The sequence below is a fragment of the Aquila chrysaetos genome, chromosome 13, assembly GCF_900496995.4.
Source record: "Aquila chrysaetos chrysaetos chromosome 13, bAquChr1.4, whole genome shotgun sequence".
NCBI lineage: Eukaryota > Metazoa > Chordata > Aves > Accipitriformes > Accipitridae > Aquila > Aquila chrysaetos.
The window spans coordinates 27,130,866-27,153,683 of NC_044016.1; the positions used below are offsets into that span (position 1 = coordinate 27,130,866).

At 41.3% G+C, this 22,818-nt stretch overlaps 2 protein-coding genes across 19 annotated transcripts in view; one reads left to right on the top strand and one right to left on the bottom strand.

Moving 5' to 3' along the window:
• Positions 1-5,582, bottom strand: part of SDCCAG8 (SHH signaling and ciliogenesis regulator SDCCAG8) — a 117,511-nt gene extending 111,929 nt beyond the window's left edge. For 3 of the 7 annotated variants that reach the window (XR_003926362.2, XM_030035678.2, XM_030035676.2), the window contains exon 1: positions 5,318-5,577. Coding sequence is in view for 6 of the 7 variants with exons in the window: in XM_030035678.2 (XP_029891538.1) it covers positions 5,318-5,384 (67 nt within the window). In the remaining variant the exon portion in view is untranslated. Of the gene's footprint in view, positions 1-5,317 lie in introns of all 7 variants that reach the window. The other 4 variants (XM_030035675.2, XM_041128478.1, XM_030035674.1 and 1 more) reach the window with 4 other exon arrangements.
• Positions 5,583-6,082: 500 nt separating this feature from the next.
• CEP170 (centrosomal protein 170) overlaps positions 6,083-22,818 on the top strand; it is a 105,359-nt gene continuing 88,623 nt past the window's right edge. For 3 of the 12 annotated variants that reach the window (XM_030035666.2, XM_030035667.2, XM_030035669.2), the window contains exon 1: positions 6,091-6,258. The gene's annotated coding sequence lies outside the window, so the exon portion shown is untranslated. Of the gene's footprint in view, positions 6,259-6,832; positions 6,852-7,497; positions 7,741-22,818 lie in introns of those variants that run through there. The other 9 variants (XM_030035664.2, XM_030035665.2, XR_005933860.1 and 6 more) reach the window with 8 other exon arrangements.

Consider the following 22,818-nt stretch of genomic DNA (forward strand, 5'->3'; position numbering starts at 1 on the left):
TGCAGCTATTCTTCTTTATTGGCTGTCAAACACAGGTGTGCTACCGTGCTACTAACATACTACATGGCAGCTTTGAGACTGAAAGTATCCTATCAATTACTACCTATGCTACTAGGATTTTACACGTAAGCATTCAACAACAACAACGAGTGATACCAGCCTGTTTGTTAGCCAGGCCTCAAAAAGTCCTAAGATGTATTTAACACACAGATGTTTCAAAATAATGAATCATGGATCCATTCGATTTGGTTTCTTGGTCTTCATAGTTGCTTTGCATTATATGAGAAATAGGTGGTTTTCAAGATAGTTTTTCCCAAATTATCATCTTTTAGAGGTAACTGTTCTGTGGAGCTGCAGCATTCATCCTCTGCTAAGTTCCTAAACCAGACCATTCTGCAGAGCATAAAGCACATGCCTGAGGTCTAGAGACCCTTACATGTGAGAAACTCCAAGCATTTCTCAGTTCCTTCTGACAGATTCTCCACCCTTAAATAAATATTACGTGCTCTGTTCAGGAGAATACTTAGAAACAATTGCCAAATAAAAATAAAAAGCCTAAGCTAAAAATTTACAATTAGAGATTACAATTTACAATTCAATTGTTAGCTGCTTCAGTGTCACAGCTAACTTGGAGAGCTGGTAACTGGGCCCCCTACTCATTTTTGCTATGATGGCTTTGACTTCACATCTCTCCTACTATATTTTTGGAGTCACATAAAGCAGCCACAAAATGAAACTTTATTTGTAGAAGTCTTCTATTTTCATCTATTCCTCTTACAGCTTGCACCTTCATTCTCTGAAATTACATAGGACACTGCACTCGATAATGCAGTGGAATACAGAACATAATTTCCACATTTTCTTAGGGTAGATTTACAGGATGCCTGTATCAGGCACTGTACCTAAAAAGGATGGTCTCCCTTCCTTTGCTCCTCCTCTTATACTGACTCTGGCCCAAAAGTGAGCCAGTGCTGTTTATTAAACAGGCAGAAAACTCAACATAAAAAACCCGAGTTAATAGTTCCCTGTTCAAGGAACAAGGTGAATGCTAGAAACAAAGAAGTGGGCTCTAAATAGTCTTCTGTCCTGGTTTCAGCTGGGACAGAGTTAACTGTCTTCCTAGTAGCTGGTACAGTGCTATGTTTTGAGTTCAGTATGAGAAGAATGTTGATAACACTGATGCTTTCAGTTGTTGCTAGTAGTGTTTAGTCTAAAGTCAAGGATTTTTCAGCTTCTCATGCCCAGCCAGCGAGAAAGCTGGAGGAGCACAAGAAGTTGGCACAGGACACAGCCAGGGCAGCTGACCCAAACTGGCCAACAGGGGTATTCCATACCATGTAATGTCACGTCTAGTATAGGAACTGGGGGTGGGGTGGGGGCAGGGGATGGCCGCTCAGGGACTAGCTGGGTGTCAGTTGGCAGGTGGTGAGCAATTGCACTGCACATCATTTGTATATTCCAATCCTTTTATTATTGCTGTTGTCATTTTATTAGTGTTATCATTATCATTATTAGTTTCTCCTTTTCTGTTCTATTAGACTGTTCTTATCTCAACCCACGAGTTTTACTTCTTTTCCCGATTTTCTCCCCCATCCCACCGGGTGGAGGTGGGGGGGAGTGATCAAGCGCCTGCGTGGTTGTTGCTGGCTGGGGCTAAACCACGACATCTTTCCATATATTTACTGCTGTTAGGAGAAAAGGGAAAGTAGCAGGAAGCCATCACACTCTGCTCTTGGCACTGGTGTAGTAGAAGGCCCACTGGACATTCACACCATGCCTGCCAATTTTTAGTTATTAATGTGAATAGAATAGTACAGCACTTACTCTCCTTTACAAAATACCTCTATTCCCTTGAGAATAACTTTTTATTAGAAATGTTATTATCTCCTAGACTTTGAGGTTCATTTGAAATTATCTCAATTGTGTGAAAGTTTACACAGTAACCTAATAACCCCAACAGTACAAATACCACCCACTTAACTCTGTATTACACACAACATTAAAGACTTTCATTATATCAGGTCTACACTATTGAGGAAAAGCCCTGTTATAGGACTTTTGTTACTTCATCATAACCTCTCTGTTGGGCTCTAAGACCAGTTATGTCTTAGGTTTTTTGGTCCAGCTTTCTGTCCTCTGGCCACCACACTCAGGTTACTGAACACCCAGGCATCCTGTGTACCAGTCTTCTGAGGGATTTCCCTTTACACAACAAAGGACGCTGCGCTGAAATAACCAATCACTCTTTGAGAACTTACACACCCTTCCATCGAACTGAAGGCGGCTGTAAAATGATTCTTCTGATCTCCAGCATGGGTGATGACAACCTGTTCCCACATATCAGCCTGGATCCAGATAATGTCAAGCATTACAGGCAGTTTAAGAACTCTCTATTTCAAAAACATGAAATAATGCCCAAGGCATGCCAAGTGAAATTCCAGAATCCAGATGACAGGAATTATCTGAATTTGGAGAAAAATCTCAAGCTGTATAAGTATATAAGAAAAATAGGTAAAGAATTAAATTTGACAACTTTGGGAGTAACAATGATCTGTCTGTCTTACAGTACATTCCTAACAGTAGTGGTAATGATGTGAGAAATGCTGTACAGATCAAAGGAGTTAAGAATTGTACATCACTGAGAAATAAAGAGGTTCATTGAGAAACATAATGGAACTTACGTTATACCGCCCTGCATTGGGGTTACATTTGTGATAATACTCTACTGATAGCTACTAAATGAGAGGCACCCCTGGATGTATGAAATCAAACCTATCTTGGCATTGTATGGAAAAAGTCCATGTTTCCCAGAATGGAAATGGAAACAGCCACCAGAAGGTCATGTTCTGAAATGATTTAAAAACCATAATGGATCCAGCCAGAAACAGATAAAATGAAAATAAGTTGTATGAACAAAATACATGCATCCAATCATTAGATATGATGAGCTCTAACAGTAGTCTTATACACAGTTAAACAGCCCAAGATGCAAAATTCTTGAGAAAGACACTTTGAAGACACGAGAGAGTTAGAGGTCACTTACACGATCCAGATAACTTGGTACAAAGGCATGTTTCAAAACCTCACATATCAAAAGCCTAAAAGCTCGTCGCAACTATGAAGATAGATATATGATGGTCCTCAAGCATTCCAACAGACTTTCTAGTTGAAAGAGAAATTCCATTGGAACATTTAAAATGCACAAAGAGCCTAAGAGAAAAATCAGAAGACTGGAACTCTGTTGCAAAATGCTACAAAAGCATTTTTTCATGACAAGCCTCACCTGAATCAAGGAACGAACTATAAAGTCCTTACCAAGCTTACCAAACTACATGCACACAAGAACATTTACATAAAGAAGTATTAAGCATCCTGAAATTATATGAATCCATAGTAGGCTTGGAGACTAAAGATCTTTGGCTTCACCTGCTGTTACTGCCTACGGAAGACGAGGACATCACATTCTCCAGGGAGTCCAGGCGGCTCGACATAACCACTGTATCCAACAGTGGTTGGATGCCCCAGCAGGATGGACATCGAGCACAGCACACTGCCAGCGCACTTCAGAATTTAAAGACACCAACACATCTCCACATCTCCTTAGATGAGGATGAACAGAAGAAACCTGCCTTCTCCGCTGCCCACATGCCACCTTTTGGACTCGCCAGCAATCCAAAACACCAGCATTGACTGGCCTTCATTGCCTAAAATGAAAAGGCAGGTCAACCACTGAGCTATCCTAGAAGAACATGAATTTATAAAATGTTTCAGTAACAGCATAGCCCCTTCCCAGATCTGCATAAAAGCAAGCAAACAAGCCTGAAAAAGTATTCTAGGTAAAAGATAATCACAAGCACCCCAAAAATAAATGTCTTATGAAATACACCAAATTTTCAACATATTGGCTGAGCTTGTACTTATGCTTATACTAGTGCAGCAGAAATGAACAAAAACCCTTAACATGTGGCCTTCCTAAACAGAGCTATATGTCCGTGAGCAACAATACTGTCTTGAAGCAGAAACATACTGCTGTTAGATTTATTAAGCAGCAAAATCATATGTGTTCAACTATGGTTTTAAAATCCTAATTTATCATTCCTCCTCTGTCAATAAAAGTCATAGCAGAAACCCTTCGCCTCCATGAAAGTCCAAATCCAGTACAGGAAAATTATCTAGTGGCTTCCCATACTCATCCACAGAAAAAGCAAACATGATACAGTACTAAGATTACCTGTGTCTACGTATGGCAATTCGTAGGGTTTTATTCATTGTTTTTACATATCACAAAAGGAACTCTAGGCATATCAAGAGATGCTCTGATATTTGCCATTTTAACTGTTCTACCTACAAGTGCCAAGCAGTACCCACATGCCCGCTTAATCTACAGAAGTAAATAGAGATGATTCTTCAAAGTTCTATCTTCTGGAACAAATAAAATCCACCCTCAGCGCAATAAACTGATGCTATTTTGAGAAGGAAATATAAAATGCTTGCTAAGAATCAAGTAGCTATTTAAAAATACTTCAATTGTTTTGTCTTTTTGCAATGACGCTTCCTATATTGCAACCATACACTTGATTCACTAGTGTCACAATATGTGATGTGCGGACCCTGCGTCCGGAACACAACTTTTTGCGCCAAGCGGGGTGACGTACCCACAAATTATCTACTGGCTTTCTTCAGAATCTGGATATTTACTTTGACTAGCCAGAGACAGTCTGAAGGCTGGTAAAGCCCAGGTACCATAGCTGAGAGATGAAGGTGCTCTCTGTCAGGCTATATGCAATGCTTCTTGGATCAGGCAGCACGTATGAAAACAGTTTATAACACGGGAAGTAATCACTCCCGTTAGAACCAATTTGCACCCTCCTCTTCACCACGTCTAGAATTTGATGTTTCAATGACACCCAAAATCCTTCCACGAACCAAAGAAAAACCCACCAAAACCGGCAGCAGCCCTCTCGAAGCCAAGTTATGATCAGACAACTGCGTGTGATAGCATTAACCGCACCAGCGATCGGGTTTAGGGAGGACCAGAAGCAACTTTACTCTTGCCGCCCGCTGCCCCAAGAGCCGCGCTGCCTCAGCCCGGCGGCCGAGCGGCGGGACGGGACGGGACGGCCCAGGCCTCCCAGGCCTCCCCTCCCGCCTCCCGCCGGCTCCGCACCGCCCCGACAGCGCGCACGGGCCCGCCGCCCTCCCCGCCGGCGCTCGGCGTCCCGCCGGCGCCCCCCCTCAGAACCGGGCAGCGGCTGAAGCGAGAGCGGCCGGCGGGAGAAGCAGCCCGCGCCGCTCTGCCGCGGCGGTGCCCGCTCACCTCGGAGGCGCCTCTGGTACCGCTCCAGGGACTCTGCCAGGGCGGGCTCCCCGCGGGGCGCCCGCATGGGGACGCCGCCGGCTCCCGGGGAAGCAGCAGCCGCCGCCCCGCCCCGCCGGCGGGTAACAGTAGTTCCACCCGCTCCGCCTTCCCGCGCTCCGCAACCGCCGCCGGCTCCCGGAAGAACCACAACTCCCACAGTGCGTGCGGGGACCCCCTCCGGCTCCTCAGCGTCGGCCGTTGCTACCCGCCAGCGGCCACGCCCCGCCACCGCTCAGCGTGGCAACGCTCGGGAGCCGCCACGCCTCCCAGCTCCGCGCCCTGCGGGAACGCCCCCAACAAAACTACAAGTCCCAGCATGCGGCGCGCCGCGCTGAACGCGCCCCCCCCCGGGAGGTGGAGTCCCCGGGGGCCGCCCCTCGCTCACGGCCGGCAGTGGGAGGAGGAGGGCGGCCGCCTCTTTCCCCTTTGTTGTGGATTGCGGCTGCGTTCGCGCCTGCGCCCTCGGGTCCGCAGCGGCCGGGTATAGCGCAGGTCCAGTCACGGCCGAGGGGGATACGAGTGGGAAGCGGTGTTTACCTCCCGCCACCGCCTGCTCCGGCGCCTGCGCAGCGGGCGCCCGGAGCGGGGAAAGCTATTGTCTGAAGCTGGCGCAGGCGCGGTGGGGTCCCTCCGCCGCTCGGCCCTTGGCGCCGGCGCACTGGGCTCCCCCGCCCCCCCCCCATTGTGTGAGCTCGGGCGGCGCCTGCGCAGTGCCGTGCCCTGCTCTGCCCGTTAGCCGCTATGTGCAGGGAATAAGGTTGGAGCCGTTGCCAGAGGGACACCGACCGGAGCGCCCCGCCCCCGCCCCGCGGGGATGCCGGCTCAGTGAGCACCGGCGGCAGCGGCACCGGCACCACTAGGGACGGCCCCTCCCCGGCGCGGCGAACCTCCTCGAAGGGGTGAGTGAGGATGCTGCCGCCCTGGCCGCGGGTCGGGCAGAGGGGCCGGGGTCGCGCCGCTTGTCCGCCCCGCCGTCCGCCCGGTGCCTATTGTGTCGCGCGGCCCTCGCCCGCCGGGAGCTGGCGCCGTGCGGCGGGGGCCGCGGCGGGCGGAGGGGGCGGTAGCGCGGTCGCGGCACAGCCCGCTCCCCCTCCCCCGTTCCCGCTGGGTCCGGAGGCTGCTCCGCGCCCCCGCCTTCCTTCCCTCCTCGTAAGCGCGGCGGGGCCGGAGGCGGGGGGTTGCCGCTGCCCCGGGGGGGGATCGGCGCAGACTGAATGCGGCCGGCGCTGCCGGATCCCCCTGCCCCTTTCCGCCCCGATGGGCCCCCGGCCGGGGGCGCCGCCGCCGGCACACCCACCCACCCACCCGGCCGGCCGGCCGCGGCGCGGGCAGCGGGGCTTCGCAGCCTGCCTTCCCCTCCCGCGGGCGGATTTCTGTGATTCGGGCGGACGTTTCCAGAGGTTTAATGATTTTTTTTTTTTTTTTCGGATGCCCCTATTTCACAGATTGCCGCGGGGCTGGAGGTGGCATGTTTCTCCAGCTTTAAAAATCGGTGATACCGTTCATTTGAGGTGTTCCCCCCCTCCCCCCTTAAAATAACGTCTTCTGAGAAGGATGATGGAGAAAATCTGTTGGCTTTGCCTTTTCTCTTATGGCGTATTTTCACCCAGCGAGGCGGGTCTTCTGCATTCAAATATACTGTCCTGAAGGCGCGATCTTTTCTTTCTTGAGGCTCTTCCCCGGGAAAACGTAAAATAACGTGGTGGGGATTTTTTTGTTGTTCCTGGTGGCGAGGAGCAGGGCCGGGCCCACTTTGTCTTTCCGGCGTGGAAACGAACGGGTTACTCGGCTAACAAAAACCCGATGGCGATTGTCGAGCAGAAAGCCTGCTGCAGCAGAGGAAGCTGGCGTCGAGGCGGGCGGCGGGGCCCTCCTCCGCCCTCCGCTCCTGCGCGCGCCGCCGGCTGCAGGCGGGAAGCGGGGGGGGGACGGGACGCGCGCGGACGGCGCGCTCCTCCGGCTGGGTTCCCCGGTGCACCCCGCCGCCGGCAGAGGCGGCGCGCGGCGCGGCGTCGGGCAGAGGTGCTCGTGCGTGTCCTTCCCGCCAGCCCGGGGCGGCGGCGGTTGGGCGAGGCGCGCGCGGTGGCCGTTGGGCGTCGTAGGTGGTTGGTGGGGTGCCAGCCGAGGGGGGCTCGCCGGTGAGGGGAGCGGGGATGGCGTGCGGCGGTTGCCAGCCTTTGGGGCGCTGTTTTCAGCGTTTTTAAGATGAGCTGACAATTAGCCCATCTGTTCTTCCGGCTTTACGGAAGAAATGAGACTTAGATGCTGTGCTGATGAGTTGAAGATACATAAGAATTGCATTCTTATGACAAAAGAGATTACAGATAGCATCCACTGATCTGCACTTCGAAGAAATTATTTCCTTCCCAGTGAAAGCAAAGGTGCTAATAGAATATTTAACTACTTTGAAAGAATAAAGCCTGTTCTAGTACTGCGATGATCATCTTTTCTCTTTTGGAATGCCACTCAAGGATAGTGACAGTGTTCTTGGCCCTGGGTTTGCCTGTGTAAAATGATATGCGCGACAGGACAGTTTTTGTAAACTGAACTAAGATATGATTAAATATGCTGTGATTTCCTATGATTAATTTCCCCTGGCAATTACTTTATGTCCGGATGCTGAGAAGTCTGTCTTACTAGAACTGAATGCTGCTAGTGTGGAAGCTCCTCAACTTTAAATTTTATTTAACGGGGGAAGAAAGTTAAATGGAAATACCACAAAGAACCTCCCCTCGCTCTTTGATTATTCCTTTTTTAAAAGACTTTGTCACTTTCATGTAAATGTTTTGTTGTTGTTTGCTTTTGTGTGTGTGTGTGAAGGAGGTCAGGAAGGCTTGCTGAATAGTGTAGCTGAGGATATACAGAATTTTGTCAAAATCTCAAGAATCTAAAAGTTATTTGTAATGGATCAGATAAAAATGTTTTCTTTAATTCTTTAAAGAAAAACATTCTGACATAAAAGCTGTTACAAAACTTACTTTATCATAGTACTGCATTTTTTTTTTTTTGACAGGTGACTGCTTCCCATATCTATTCTAACTGACTTTTGCAAAGAAGAATGGGTTCTTGCTATGTTGTGCTTCATCAGCTGTTACAGACTTGGCAGGCAGAATTTTTTAACAGTTCTGTTGGTAACATACAAGCCAGAAAAGAACCGGGTTATGAAAGTGAACTGGAAAAGTCTATCTATATTCACTTGTAGGTGGGAGCTAGGAAGTTTCCTTGAATGACTGGAATGAAACCTGAGGCATTAGTAGCTGTAGAACTTGATTTTGAAGTACCATTTCCAGTTTTTGCAAATGCAGAAAAAAGGTATTTGATGTATATTGATACCATAGTATCTCCTTGAGTCTCCTAAAAAAACAAGTTCCATGTTAGCGCTGCATTTCTTAGCTTTGCAGGCAGAATGGAACTGAGGTAAAACAGATTGTTTTTACTTTAGCTAGAAAGCCAAGAAAATCTGTGAAATTCTGGTTTCCCTTTAGAAAATTTTGAAGAGGGGAGTCGGGCATTGAATATGTGCAGATAGCAGAATTTACTTGCAGAAATTCTCATATCTGCTTCTAGCACTTGTGAGGTTGTAAAAGGACGCAATGGCATGCACTTCCCCCTCTTTGAATAACATGCTACATAATGTAGTAAAAATTGATATGGTTGTGACCAGGAGACTGTTTGAAATTTGAGAAAAGAAAGTTCTTTGTTACTGGGAGATGGAGCTTCAAATTTGCCAGCTGGGAGCTAGCGCTAGGTATGTGCTTCTTTTCTAAGGTACGCACACATCTTCACTGTGCTAAGTGAGCCTGTGGGGGTCTTTTGTTGTCTATTAGGTTTATAAAACTCTTACTGAATGCCTGCGTTTCTTCCATTCTAATTTTGATCATTGTGCATTTTCAATGGACTGGTCTACAGAGAGCAGCTTCCTTCAGTGCACAATGCTAACCTTTCCCTGGATCAGAGTCCATCCAGTGCGTTGAATGAGGCAGATATCCTGGGGAAAAACAGTATGTGATCATGCGACTTAAACTGTAACATAACGCATGCAAATTAGGGTGGGAAGAGAGTACAAACTACTTGTTTAAACAACAACTTTGTGTATCTGTTTGTTGTACAGTTATACATGCATCAAAATATTGAAATAAATTGCAAATACTTGGTTTACTCTTGTAGTTTAGTTTCTCTGATGCTACCCCAAAAAAGCTGGGGGTCTGTTTTTATTTTACAGGTGCATTTTTAGTTAGAATGACCTTTTTAATTAAAATTTTGTTTGACCTTCCAAAAAACCATATATTTGAAATTACTGTATGGGGGGGGGGGGGGGGGGTTAGTCATGTGTTATGCCAAAAGCAGCTTGTCCTAGAAGTTTCAAATAAAACCCACAAAGATGTTTTAGTAGATTGCTGGCATAATTAGATTTCAGAGAGGGAGACCTGTGTTTGGGAAAGTACTCAATGCTGGATCACTGAAGTTGAAGTGTATAATGCAGTCTCTTAGATGGTGGGTAAGAAGTAAGTCTGGGAATAGGTGGATGTTAGAGACTGACTAGCAGTTCTCATATCTTAATGCTTGTGCGTGGAGTATTCTCAGTTACTCTTTTTTTGGTACAGTATGGCTGTACTGCTCTGTCGCAGTGGCTCTGGTACTTTTCTAAGTACATGAAAAGTTAATTCACTCGACTAACCCAGCAGAAAACTACTTCTTTTCTTTTTGTTTTGCTTGAATTTTGTCTGTCTTCCCCTCTTCCCTTGGGTTAGCAAATTGAATTATCTTATTGTGTGGTCAGATGAGTGCCAGAGCAAGTACACAGAATGGGGACAGCAGTGTCAAGCCTGGAAGAAGGCAGTACTCTCTTTTCTAGTAGCAGAGATATATTTGGTCTGCTTAGCTGTCCTATGTGGCTGTCCCCTGTGCCACTGTAAACTACTGCAGTCAGAAATGGGGTGGGTTTTCTATAAATCCAAGAAAACAGAATAATTAAGATACTGGGTTTGTTCTTATTGTTAGCCTTTACTTACTGTCCTTGATGTGTAAAATGTCCACAGCCACAGACCAAATGTTCAGAACATATCACTGGAAGAAAAAAAAATGTTTCTGTGCAAAGTACGTATGAAAAGAGGGAGGAGAAGTGGTTCTGTTAAGTGATGTGGCTTTGGTACACGGAAAAGCAGGATTTTTGTGCCAGGCTAATACTGGTATCTTCTTTTTAACAGAATTTAAGGCTGTAAGTTTTCAAATATTTTCATAGTGTTTTCTTGCCTACTTACTAGTTTTGAAGTGTGTGATTTTTTGTGAATTGTAGAAAAGTGCTATTTGGTTTACGTTTAGAGAAATTGTCTTTATTCATTCAAAACAGAGATATGAAGCATCTTCTCTCTTCTCATGCCCTGAACAGAATACTCAATAAAACATGATAGTGTTTTCACATGTAAGCCCAACATTTTTTGTCAACTTTGTTTCTCCTTCTCTTTTTCTCCTCTTGGAAATTGTTATTGAAAAACAGACTTTTGCTTAGCTAGGTGCTTCTTAGAGCTCCAACATCATCCACTGGTGGGCCTAGTGAGCTGATTCAGGTCCAACAACTGCAGCTCTCTTAAGTGTAGCTTCATTGGTTTGTTCTGCTGCATTTATTCTAAGGATTGGCATTTTTGTAATAGGGTCCTCTGTTTACTTGTTTCCATTCTTGTGAGCTAAAATGTTTTATCGTCTGATCTTTTCTGTGAAACTTAAGAGGGTATCTTCCTTGACAAGTAGCTGAATCTTCTAAAGTCTGTGTGATGGGCTTTCCAGATCTCATCTCATCTTGTACCGCATTCCAAATGAGATTCTGGTTCTGCTCATTTTGTTTCTTTCCAGGAAGAACTGCAATTATTGAGCTTTTCAGAGCAATAATAACAGAAGTGGTGTCCCTCCCTGGCATTTCCAAGATGTTTCTTTGTGCACAGGGTATTTTGTTAGTTTTCAGCTGGTATTGCATGAAGAACTTGTAATCAATCCATTAGCTAACCATTATGGTCTGAAAGTAGCCATACAGTGAATGCATTAAATCAGTTGTACTTATGACTTTTCCCTGAAAATTACATGCCTAAATAATTTTGTTGATGATCTTTATTGAATTGCAAATATTTGGCCATCTAAATGTGCCTTTTGTTCTGTGTTCAAAACCAAAGCCTTTTCAATTATCTCTTATTTGTCTTCTCATTGTGGATTACATTTCAAGATAAGGAAGAAAAATGCAGGAAGGTGGAATGTCATGATATCTTTTCTGTTTTCACATGAACATGTATTTTTCTTGCTTTCATTAATCTTACCTTCTCCTCCCTGCCCACCATGACTTAACTGATTATTTAGTCCTGTGGAACTGTATCATCACAGGAACCTTGATGTCAGGAATTATTCTACGTAATTTTATAATTTAATTTACTAAATGGAAGACACTTAATGGGTAATATTGTAGTTTTACTTAACTTTTTTTTCCTTTGGAATTTTCCTAAGAATGGCCACATAGATGGACCTTTGGTCTGAGTCAAACCCAGTATCTTTTCTCCAAGAATAGCTATAACCTGCTGCCAAGGGAGAGATAAGAAATGTGCAGGCATATATGGTATTTTCTGCTAAGGCATTGCTAGTCTCCATCTATTTACTGCTTGGAACTTTTGAGTCGGGTGGAGTTTCTATGAAGGGATTATTCCTTCCACTTGATCTGCATTTCTTCAGCTATGTCTTGAAAAGGCAATTCAGAAAAAATGGCCTCTTAAATTTTTCAGACCTTCATTTCTTATACATGTTCAGCTGTGTGCCAGCTTAAATTAAAATCTTGATTTCCTACATATTTTTGTTATTACAAAAAAGCCACCCCAGTTTTGGGAGGTTAATGAAGGCTAATGAAGATTACACTTCTGCTCATCCATCTCCCCTTTCTTTAAATGATCATGTTTTCTTTTTATTGTACTTGGTTTCCAAAGGGGATAGTCATGTAATATGAGGGTCAAACCCTTCCTGTAAGAACTGCTTTTTGAGGTGATTCACGAGTCAAAAACACAGCTTGAATTTTAGCTTTAAGTTGACTGTGAAACTGGCCATGAAAAATCTTTTTTGAATTGTAAGCAGAAATTATTCAGGAAACCATTGAGTAACCACTGAGAACCCAGAACCTCTTTTCATTTAGCTTTTGGATTAGCAGAGAGTTTTGAAGAATGATCACAACTGGTTGATGTAAGAATTATGGAACCACTACAATATTTTCATGTTAGAGATGATATTGCCCTCTGTGGTCATTTTGTTTGTTTTACTATTACAGTTCTTGCTGATAAACATAATAAAAGGTCTTGTTCAAAACCTATTTTTCTTCTAAATGCTGCTCAGTCATCACGCTCTAATAGCCCTTTAAACATGCCACTAGTTATTTTATTGGGCCATATTGGAGTTAATTGGGTAGTGCCTTTATTTTGAAGTCAACACTAACTTGAATCTTCAGCAACCTTAGTGAAATTAATTAGTTCTGTCATCATTCATGCCTGTTTGTTAAAATAAGTGGTTTTAGTTTTAACTATTACCATTTGGATCACAAATTCTGTAGCATATTTTTAATTAATCAGATCTTAATTCATCGGCTTCTAAATACACCTTGTTATCTCTTTTTAGACCAGTTGCAGTCCTAATATGTTGCAAGGAATCCTATATGTAACTTTCTCTTGCTGAGTGCTCTTTTGAGAGGTGCGATAGCATGCCCAGTATCAGTCCTACAGATCTGTCTTATGTAGCATATCAAAAAGTAGTGCAAATTCATATTCATATTCAAGTGCAAAGTGCATCTGAAGAATGGATGCGTATGGCTGGTTTTCATCTGTTGAAAACAGATTCCTAATTTAGAAAATTGTGTCCACTTCTTTTATGGGGAGTTGCAGAGAGCCTTCTGATGAACATGCTAACTTTTTTTTTACTTTTTTTTCTTCCTCTTTTGTAGATGGTACTGCATGGCTCTGTTCTCTTCAGTTTTCTTCCTAGTTGGAGAGCAGTAAGAAAGATAATGTTGCTGTTACAGAACTGGAATTAGTGAAAAGGAGTAGCTGGATATAGTCAGTAGGTGTATTGCAAAAAAGAATACATGTAAACCCACACCAACCACCCCTACCCAAAAAAAAGAGCAGTGGAAAGATATATTCACACAAAAAAATGCCAGGCTGAACTTAAGCTTGGGCATAGCTTGAGTCAATCACTTGAAAAGTCCAGAGATGTCACAATTTTATTTTTTTTTAAAGTTTGGCAATAATGATATTTGAAACAAGCTAGGCCATCGTGGAAAATGTATTGTTGTTTCCATTAATTGTAGTTTGCCACATAAAATTTATTTTTGCTGAATCTTCATACCCTGTTAGTTTCATTGGCTCTTTTTCTCATTCAGAATTTTGTTTTTTACTTCCTTGAGCATGGGTAAGTTGCGTGTCTGCCCCAGGTCTTGGTGAAGTCAGTGAATCTTCAGGTACTACAGATGACTTCTATGTATGGCGGGATCTGTTTTTACACAACAGTGCAAGGCCTAATATAATGCTATTGCATTATATTCTTTAGCTTGCTATAGGAACTTTATTGCTTGGCATTATCCAATAGTGTCTTTTTCTTTTTTCCTAGACTAAATATTTCTTTCTTCAGTATTTGCAGCTTGTAAATCACATATAATTGTCTTGCATGCTGTGTGTGTATTTATTCTAGCTTTCTTTAAACAAACACAGCCCCTTCCTTTTCTTCCATTTTTGTGGCCTGATTGCATTTTCTTTAGCAAGCTGTCTTGTCAACTTCGACTGTTAAACATGTTCAGGTGTTGCGTTGTTGAAACTGCAAATAGCAACAGTCAACTTCCCCATTTAGGGCAGACTAATACTCCAGAATCTGGTTTGCGTTGATCTCTTGTAGGATTGTCATTGCAAGTGGATTGTTTCAAAATGCTGCCTGGTTACTTGCTTTGAGGAGGTCAGTGTTTGTAACAGAACTAAGAACTAAATTGTCCAACAGCTTCAGTTGCTGATGTCTGAATTGCATTTCGGTACCTGCATATAGTAGAAATGTTTTAAAGTTTTTATTCGTTGTGCCTTGAGCTCTAGTTTGTTAAGAAGAAGTTCCTTTCTTCTAGAGCTTCTGACATTGCTTTCATGGTCTCTAATTCTATTTACCTGGTTAATGCACCCTACACAATAACCATTTTCAGTTGGTCCAGTTAATATTACTGGGTATTTACTTAAATGTCTGGCAAGGTGAGTTCATTTTTATTTTTATGATGTCTGGGCAGCCTACAGCACATAGTAAAGTCCTTTATAAAGTGTCAGTAAGAAAAAAAAAAAAAAAAAAGCTGAAACTTTAATACCAAGACATGACAGTGAACCAGGAAGTCCTGAGTCATTCCTTGCCTAGTTGAGGCAAATTGAAACCTTTGATTTAGTTTAAAAATAAATAAATAAATAAACAAACATACTGTTATTTTTAGTGCAATTCATAAAATTACTTCAAACAGCACTTTGGGAGAAGACTAGATTTAGCAGATTAAGATCCTTGAGTTCCTGTATTTTGTGGGTCTTCCCCTTGGTGCATTTTCATTCCAAAACCAAGAAAACCATTATGCCTTACTGGTTTTTCTGTTGCACTTTTTGGGGGACAATGCCATGGCCTTAAAAAAAAAAAATTATTCAAAGATGTCTGTGTGTTGTTTTATTTGTATAGTTATTTCCATAGGGATTCTTCCTTTCTTTTCAAGATATGTATTCACATTTGGGGTCACTGATCTAAGGCAGACTTAGAAGAAAGACTGCATTAGTATATCATGAGGTGGGAGACTAAAGATTTGGTCATTGGATTGTGGTGTGTTATAAAAAACGGTTGAGGCAAGTAAAAAAAAAAAAAAAGAATAAAAATACACACTGAAACTTTTTCAAAAGTATATAGTTTTAATCTGTAATGGGTAAATATGAAAAACTACTTTATATTTTAATAATAATAATTGTATTAATATTTCTTACAGTTCCTCTAGACCTCTAAGTCCTGTGAGGCTTTGGTGGATTTGGTGTAATTGACCTGTGTTCTAGTAGCAGCCTAAGCAGAACTGCCTGCTAGTTGTCCTGGTCCTGCTCAGTTCATCCCTTTTCTCCCACCCCTAGCTGCAAAGCCCCACTCCTTTTGCTTTGGTGCTGGATTGCTGTGTGTTCGCTTCTGGGAACCATTCATTTGTTTGTGGGAGTGGAGAAGAGCGCAAGAGTTAGTCTGTCACTAGTTGAACATGCTGAAATAGCTCAGCTGCACAGCCACGTGAGTCCTGCAGCCAAAGCAAAGGCGGAGCAGTTGGGACTTTGTGGCTGGAGCAGGGCAAGAGGTTTTGGATCCTGACAACAGTGAGACTGGTTTTGGCTGATGTGGAACCACAGCTGCTTCAGTTTAGCATTTATGATGAGGGTTAAAACCACTGATTTGCCTGTCAGTTGAGTCTTCAACACTAAGGTTGAAAATAAGTCAATACAGTGAAGGTCTGGACATGCAAGCAACTTATGACGGGGTAATCTATGTATTAGCTTTGTATGTATTAACTTTCCGTAGTAAGTCCTGTGTGGCACATGCAAGGAACACAAGGCAGTTCACACTAAGCTACTTGAGATTTCCTGCAGTGGAAGTACAGTGGAGCTGCTAAGAGGTGCCACACTATAAATTCACATCCTATACTGTTGTCCAGTAAACTGTTCCTATATATTTAGATCTTTAAATTTAATTAAGCTCCTAACTTCTCCATTTCAGCCAGTAAAACTTTGGGCAGAGGCTGCTCCAATCTCATTATAAATTCTGAATACAATGTATATACTGGAATTTTATCACCTTTTCAGATATTAGAAGTTGTGGAGGATTTGAAAATAAAATGTGTTTTCTTTTTCTCTGAACCAAACTTGCAAAAACACCTGAAAAGCACTTGGAACTTGAGAAGAAAGTGGGAATAAACGTCAGTCTTTGGAGCTCCATGTTCATAGAGTTTTTCTTACTACTTAGAGTTAAAATACAAGTAATAAAGGATAATTGTTCTGTTATGATTATTCAATATTCTTTTAAATGTCAGCTGCCTTTGTGTCTGCAGAAGATTGCAGATTGGTAGTTACTGGTATATTCTAGAGCAGCTGTTCCCAACTGCAGAGCTTGACTTTCATGGATGTATTGGCTTTGAATTCAAAGTAAAGCAATCCTGTTAAGATAAACTGGAGAGAAAAACATATGCAGGAGAACAAGTAATACCTGGTTTCTCAGGGATGTGTCCTGTATCCCAAACTGTGCTGAACCTCAACGTGCACATGTGCTCCCTCTTGCTGTCTTGGTTGGGAGCCAGCAATATTCTGTGGGGAAAATAACCTGAATGGCAAATATCCTGCAAAGGCAGAGCACAGAGGAGCCATGTGAGTGCAGGTTGGTCAGCAGGCTGTAAGGAGCTGGTAACTGTTGAACTTGCAGCGCAATGTTTCTGCCAGTGGGATGATGGACTTGTTTTTTTTAACTTTTTCTGCTCAGCCCTCCATTCTCCCAAAACTTTTAGGAGCTTTGTATCTCTGAAATCTCCAGCTCTCTAAAGCTTGCTGTTAGGAGGAATGATTGGCAGAAAAAAAGGTGACTACTTAAGCCCCACTTCCTCAGGTAACTAAAAATGTTTTCAGTAAGAGTTTTAATTACTAACTGTGTGGTAGAAGGAGAATACAGTTAAAAAATGTAAATAATTTGTTTAAAAAATACACACTCTTGCTTGAAGTAAGAAAAATGCCTTTTAAAAATGTCTGGGGAAATAAAATGAAGGCTACAACTGGGCTATTTTAGATTAAGCAAGAGAAAATATTAGTCTTGTATGTGACAGACATATTAAATAAATAATTAACATCTTTTCATTAGGAAATGTACAAGAAATAAAGTCTAGGAGGAGCCAAGGCAAAATAAGCAAACATAGAAATGCAGCACTAATTTACTCTAAGATGTTAGTTTAATAAATAGCACTTATCAGAAGTGTTGCTCAGTGGGTACCAACAGTGATGATAACTTTTATATACCATGGAAGTGTAGAGTAAGTTAAAGAACAGAGGATGTGAATTGTTCCAGCCTTTAAAAAGGGAACTGATAATGATCTGTCTTAATCAACTTCTTATGCTTTTGTCCATATTTAGTTCCATGTTAAAATGATTTAAAATACTTTTGGTAAACCAGAAGACTATTTCTCTCTTGCAGCAGCATGCTTAATATACCTTTTACTTTTTATGCAGCTGAGCATAATTAAGTTCCCAGTCAAATCTTTTTGTTGGAGACATAAAATGAGTAAGTTCTGTAGTAACTGTGGTTAGTTCTTAAAAAACAAAAACCAAAACAAACAAACAAAAAAACCCCCCAAAACCCCACACAACCAAAAACCTAAAAAAACCCCACAAAAATCAACTCCCCAGACTTGTTCACTGCAGTGCCAGTGAAAGGGATGACTCAATCCCTTTTTGTGGATGGGGTTATAGTACCACTTCCTCTTGTTTGGTTCGGTGCCTGGAGCAGTCTGTGTGGAGTTCAGAGCTCTTCCTGTTTAGCCTTCCCGTTCACATCTCTTCCTTTTATTTTTTTTTTTTTTTTTTTAAAGGCAACACAATTATTGAACTTGCAAGGGAAAATCTGTATAGGTTTCCTCCCATAGAACTACTTGAATTTCAGATTTCTGTCTACTGAAAGACACATTTGCATTCATTTAATAGCCTTTAAAAATAGTTGTAGTATGATACTAATAAAAGCATTTTCCAGTGGTCTCCAAGTGTTCCAAAGTTAACCAGATTTTCATTGTAGTATTCTGCAAAACATATGCAAACATTGTACCAAGTCAAGTGTAAATCACCAGTCATTCTTAAACTAGGTTATGAAGGTCCACCTGAAAATATTGTGCTTACATAGCAATGAGGGCTTCTGATTGTCATTTAGTTGAGGCGTAATATACCTGCTCAAACAAGTCCTTGCATAAAGACCTCATGTGGCATAGTCACTGTATGTGTTAATTCTAAAAGTTTATAGTGACAATTTTACCTGTAACTGTTTGATAACTTTTAGTAAAATAAGAAATAGAATTAAGACTTAGTCATGCTAGTAGCTATATTTCTGTTTGTTGGCTGCATACAAGAAAGGAGTGAGTAGGCACTGCAAGCAAATGTGGAATAGCTTCTCTCCAGGGAAGCCATTCGCTAGGTACTAATTACAGACTGGTTTAAAATCTTTGCAATAAGTAATTAATCATTAAAACCATGGCTATTCTTGTTGTTTGTGCAGGTGTCTTACCCTGCTTTGTATCTTGCTAAATTCTTAATACTGTCTTTTTAACAGCTGTTTTCATGTGATCATACATTGAGAAAGTGTTTGTGTTGTATTTGTTACCTTTCAGTTTCATTTCATGGGAAGGAGAGAGATGGGAAGGACACAGACATTAAAGAAATGCTATATTCCAAACTGCAAGACTAGATTTCTATTGAATTATTTGGGATACGAGTAAAGAAGTGAACAAATAATTAAAATAGAAGGCATTTTAAGCCTTGTTCTACTCTATTTTTTATAAAAATCTCCAGGAAGAGGACTTCCCATCAGGAGGAGATCTTAAAAATCAAGTCCCATGTTTTTGTCTGAGATTGGAAAATGCTGAACATGAAGAAAACTCCTTTCTTTACATCAGAGCTACCAGGCTGATTTTTAAAGGCTTTAGGTTTTAAGCTTGTGATGTTAAATACTTTGTAGACTACCCATGTACCACAAAATAATTATGACACAGAATCAATGAGCTTTTATTACGCTTGTGCACACACACACACTCTCCCTGTCTTCAGACAGTGAAGATTGCCTACAGCAAACATAATTTACAACTTTATGGCAAAATTCTGAGCCTTTGGTTGTTTTGTAAAATAAGTACATCCAACTTTTTTTTTCATGTAGGGCCTGTGTTACTGATCTTGGAACAAACAACTTAGTGTATTTCCAAGAAAAATACATCTGTGGACTTGGCTGTTGAGAATAATTGTAAAAAGCTCCAAAGCATTCCATAAGGGAGAGAGTAGAATGTATCAAATATTTTGTATGGAGCCTACTTGGGAATGATAAACATATTTTTCATCTTACAGTGGAGATGTAGCAAAGAATAATAATTGAATACCTTTTTTGAGTTGTATATCTGCAATACTGTGAATGGAGGTGGAGAGCAGTAACATTGATTTCAATAATTGTCCTCTATCACTTCCACTTTCATATTCTGCGTACTTACGCATTGTGTCAAGAAATTGAACACTGACTTGAAAACTGAAAGAAGTTAAAATTACTTAAATCTTTGGAGAGTATACTTATCTTCATATCTGCAAAGTAAATAATTCCCTGTATTAAAGAAGAAAAAATATGCATTGCCTTGAATGTAATTTAATCTTAGTAAGTATCTTGGAACATGGAATAAACCTCATATATTTCACAATTTTGGGGAAAGTGAAATCACCACCCTTGGGAGGTTAAGAGGTCCAATTTTATTTGCAAAGTGGTTTTTGTCTTTTCAGTAGTGCTCAGGGCTGTGGTCAGTACTTGGCCAATGCAAATAAAACTTTCTTGTCCTACACAGCCTACAAAATAACTTGGAATATGCCATGATGGAGGCAGTGAGAATGGCAAGTGCAGGAGGAAGACTTGACTGCTTCTTTAAGATTACATTCTGCCTGAATGCAATGCCTGATTTGTATTTATTTTTTTGTTTGTTTGTTTGTTTATCTTGGCAATAGTATAGTCTGATAATATAGTCTGATATGGAGTGTGGGGAGGGAAGTATTTTTGTAGCTTTCATTAAAGGAAGCTTTTTCCCAAAGACAATATGGTTACGATATCTTTGGGCTGCTTGCTGCAATCGTTTCTGAAGGCTACTTATCAGATGAACTATTTTATTAGCATACTGGGTTTGCTAATCTCTGTATAGATGACCTTGTTTGATCATGATGAAATAGGAAAATTTCAAAATATTTTTCTTTATGCAGTTCCTGAATCTGAATGAGTGTGATGGACAAAAAATGAACTTGTTTGTTTGATCGTAAGTTAAGCTACTCTTATAAGCAGTCATCATCCTTTGTTTTAACTGTTTATTGAAAGCAGCTTTGGAAAAGTGTTGCCTTTCAGTGTAGGAAGGCTGCAAAGAAGAACACTCATGAGAAACGATTTTTTGCTAAGAATGTAAAGATTAGGAATGCAAAATAAGCTGTCCATTTTCTTTAATAAATGCAGAATATGCTTATTGTCTGTTATCAAAGGATAAAATAGGATCACTTTTTGAAGTCTTAATGGCTTTATCCTAGTGGCTAATAACTGAGTATGCTTTAACGTCTAATGTTAAATGTCTAATGAGTATGCTTTTAAATCTAATGTTTAGACTGCAAATACATTAAAACTTAAAGAAAAAATTACTTCCAGGTACCCCTGATTATTGTAACAACAATATATGCATAAAAAGGCTTATGGTTTTTGTGTAAGAGTATTTCCATGTATAGTACCAGTCTCGTGCAAAGTTTTCTAGTCAGTCTTTTAAGTATTTGTGTGTTTACCAGTATTCTCTGTAACCAGTATTCTCTGTAAAGATAACCCAGTATTTTATTTTTTTGTCAAGCTGCTGAAGTCTTTGTTTCAATCTGGTGTTCTTAATACAATTTGATCTCCTAGCTTCTACTAGGAATTGTGGTGTTTGGGGTTTTTTTTGCTTGGTAGCCTCTCAATTTCTCAATCCCTTTTTTCTTTTTTCTTTGAAAAGGAGCTTTTGCGGTAGGGGAAAAGCATGACTGTTTTCATAGTTCCTGTAACATTTAATTTCCCTTTCTTTAGATGCTTTAAATGGGAGATTATTTAGTTTCAATTGTATGAGTTTGCTTAAACTTGGTAGAAAGTCTTAATGTTGTACTTCATATTTGTTGTAGACATCCTGATTGTTTATTCATGTAAATAATATCTTTTTACATACTGTGACACTCAAATGATTGACAGCTATCAGGTAAGCCTTATTTCTATACATTTGTTTGGAGTATTTGTATGTTGATATTGATGTAATAGCAACGGAAAAGATCTTGGGCTTTTTTTTTTTTTTTTAAAGTCCTCATTACATCAAAAACAGAGTAGCATATGGTCAGTTAAGTCATTGTCCCTCAAAATCAAAACCCCAAGCAACTTTCAGTGCAGCTGCACTGTTGGCAGAAAAAGAGGTTTATTTCAGTTGCTGTTCTGACAGCTATTCCTGTGTGTCACAGCAATAAAATAGACGTAGATCTAATTCTGACCTGGACTGGAGGGAGAGGATGCTTGTGCAGCCCCACAGCTGTAGCCACATTACAGGACAGATTTGCTGACTGACAGAGGGCAACAGCTTCCTGAGCTGCTTTCTTGTCCTTACTCCACCAGATGCATGGGGGCAACCTGTAGGGCATCTGGGTGTCTTCTGTAGAGATCTCAGACTCTTTGAATGCAGGAGGAAAATCTCTCTCTATCCTTAGTAGCATTCCCAGCTGAGGCTTTTATGCCTTTTTGTAACTAAAATACAAGGGAGAAATGCTTCTTCCCACAAATGCTGCTGAGGAGTCTGGTGTGATAATCTGACCCTAGGGCCAGATCGGCAGGGTGCCAGACTGTACCACTTCATCACTGTAAAGCGGAAGGTGTGGCTGTATGTCTCTCCCCTGCCTCCTACATTTTTTGTTTGCTTTTTCTTCTTTTCTCTCCTAGCCAGAGAAGCCCTGAGAAGTACATTGCTGTTGCTTTATTGATTTGGTAGAACTCTAACTCTTGTTTTAGTTAGTCTTCTATGATAGGTTAATATAGGTAATGTGTATATCTATCTGGGTTGGATATGTACTAATTAAAAAAAAAAAAGGGGGGGGGGGGGGGGCATGACTCAGCTTGATCTCCTGATGCTTTATAAGAGCATTTTCTTGCTCTGGTTTTCATTTCTGCTCTATGTTTTATTATATATATTTTTTTCTTAAGCTTAAAATGACCTTTTAAAAAAATCTTTTTTAAAATATTGGATCTAGCAGATGTTGCAAGTGAACGACTTTGTCTGTAAACAAAAGGCCCAGGTGATTTTGTAGACTAAGATTCAAGGAGGTTTACATACTCTTATTTTGCCTTCTTTCCTCTTCCATCTGTTTGTGAAGAAGAAAAAAAAAAAAGACTAAAAAGGGGGAGGGCCAAAAAGAGGAGAAGAGTTTTGCAGGGTAGTAAAGAGGGTTTCTTTGCTCTTGGTGGTTCCCTTGTTCTGTAGTATTTAGTCATGGCTACATGTTTTGATGGACACTGAAAATTACATATTTTAGACGTAGTATAAGGCTTCAGTATGATTTTCTAATCTGTTCTTCAAGAAATTGTGGCCGAAGTTGGATATTTGAGCTAAGTTGGAACAGGTCAAAATACTAAAGAAGCAGAATGAATACCTG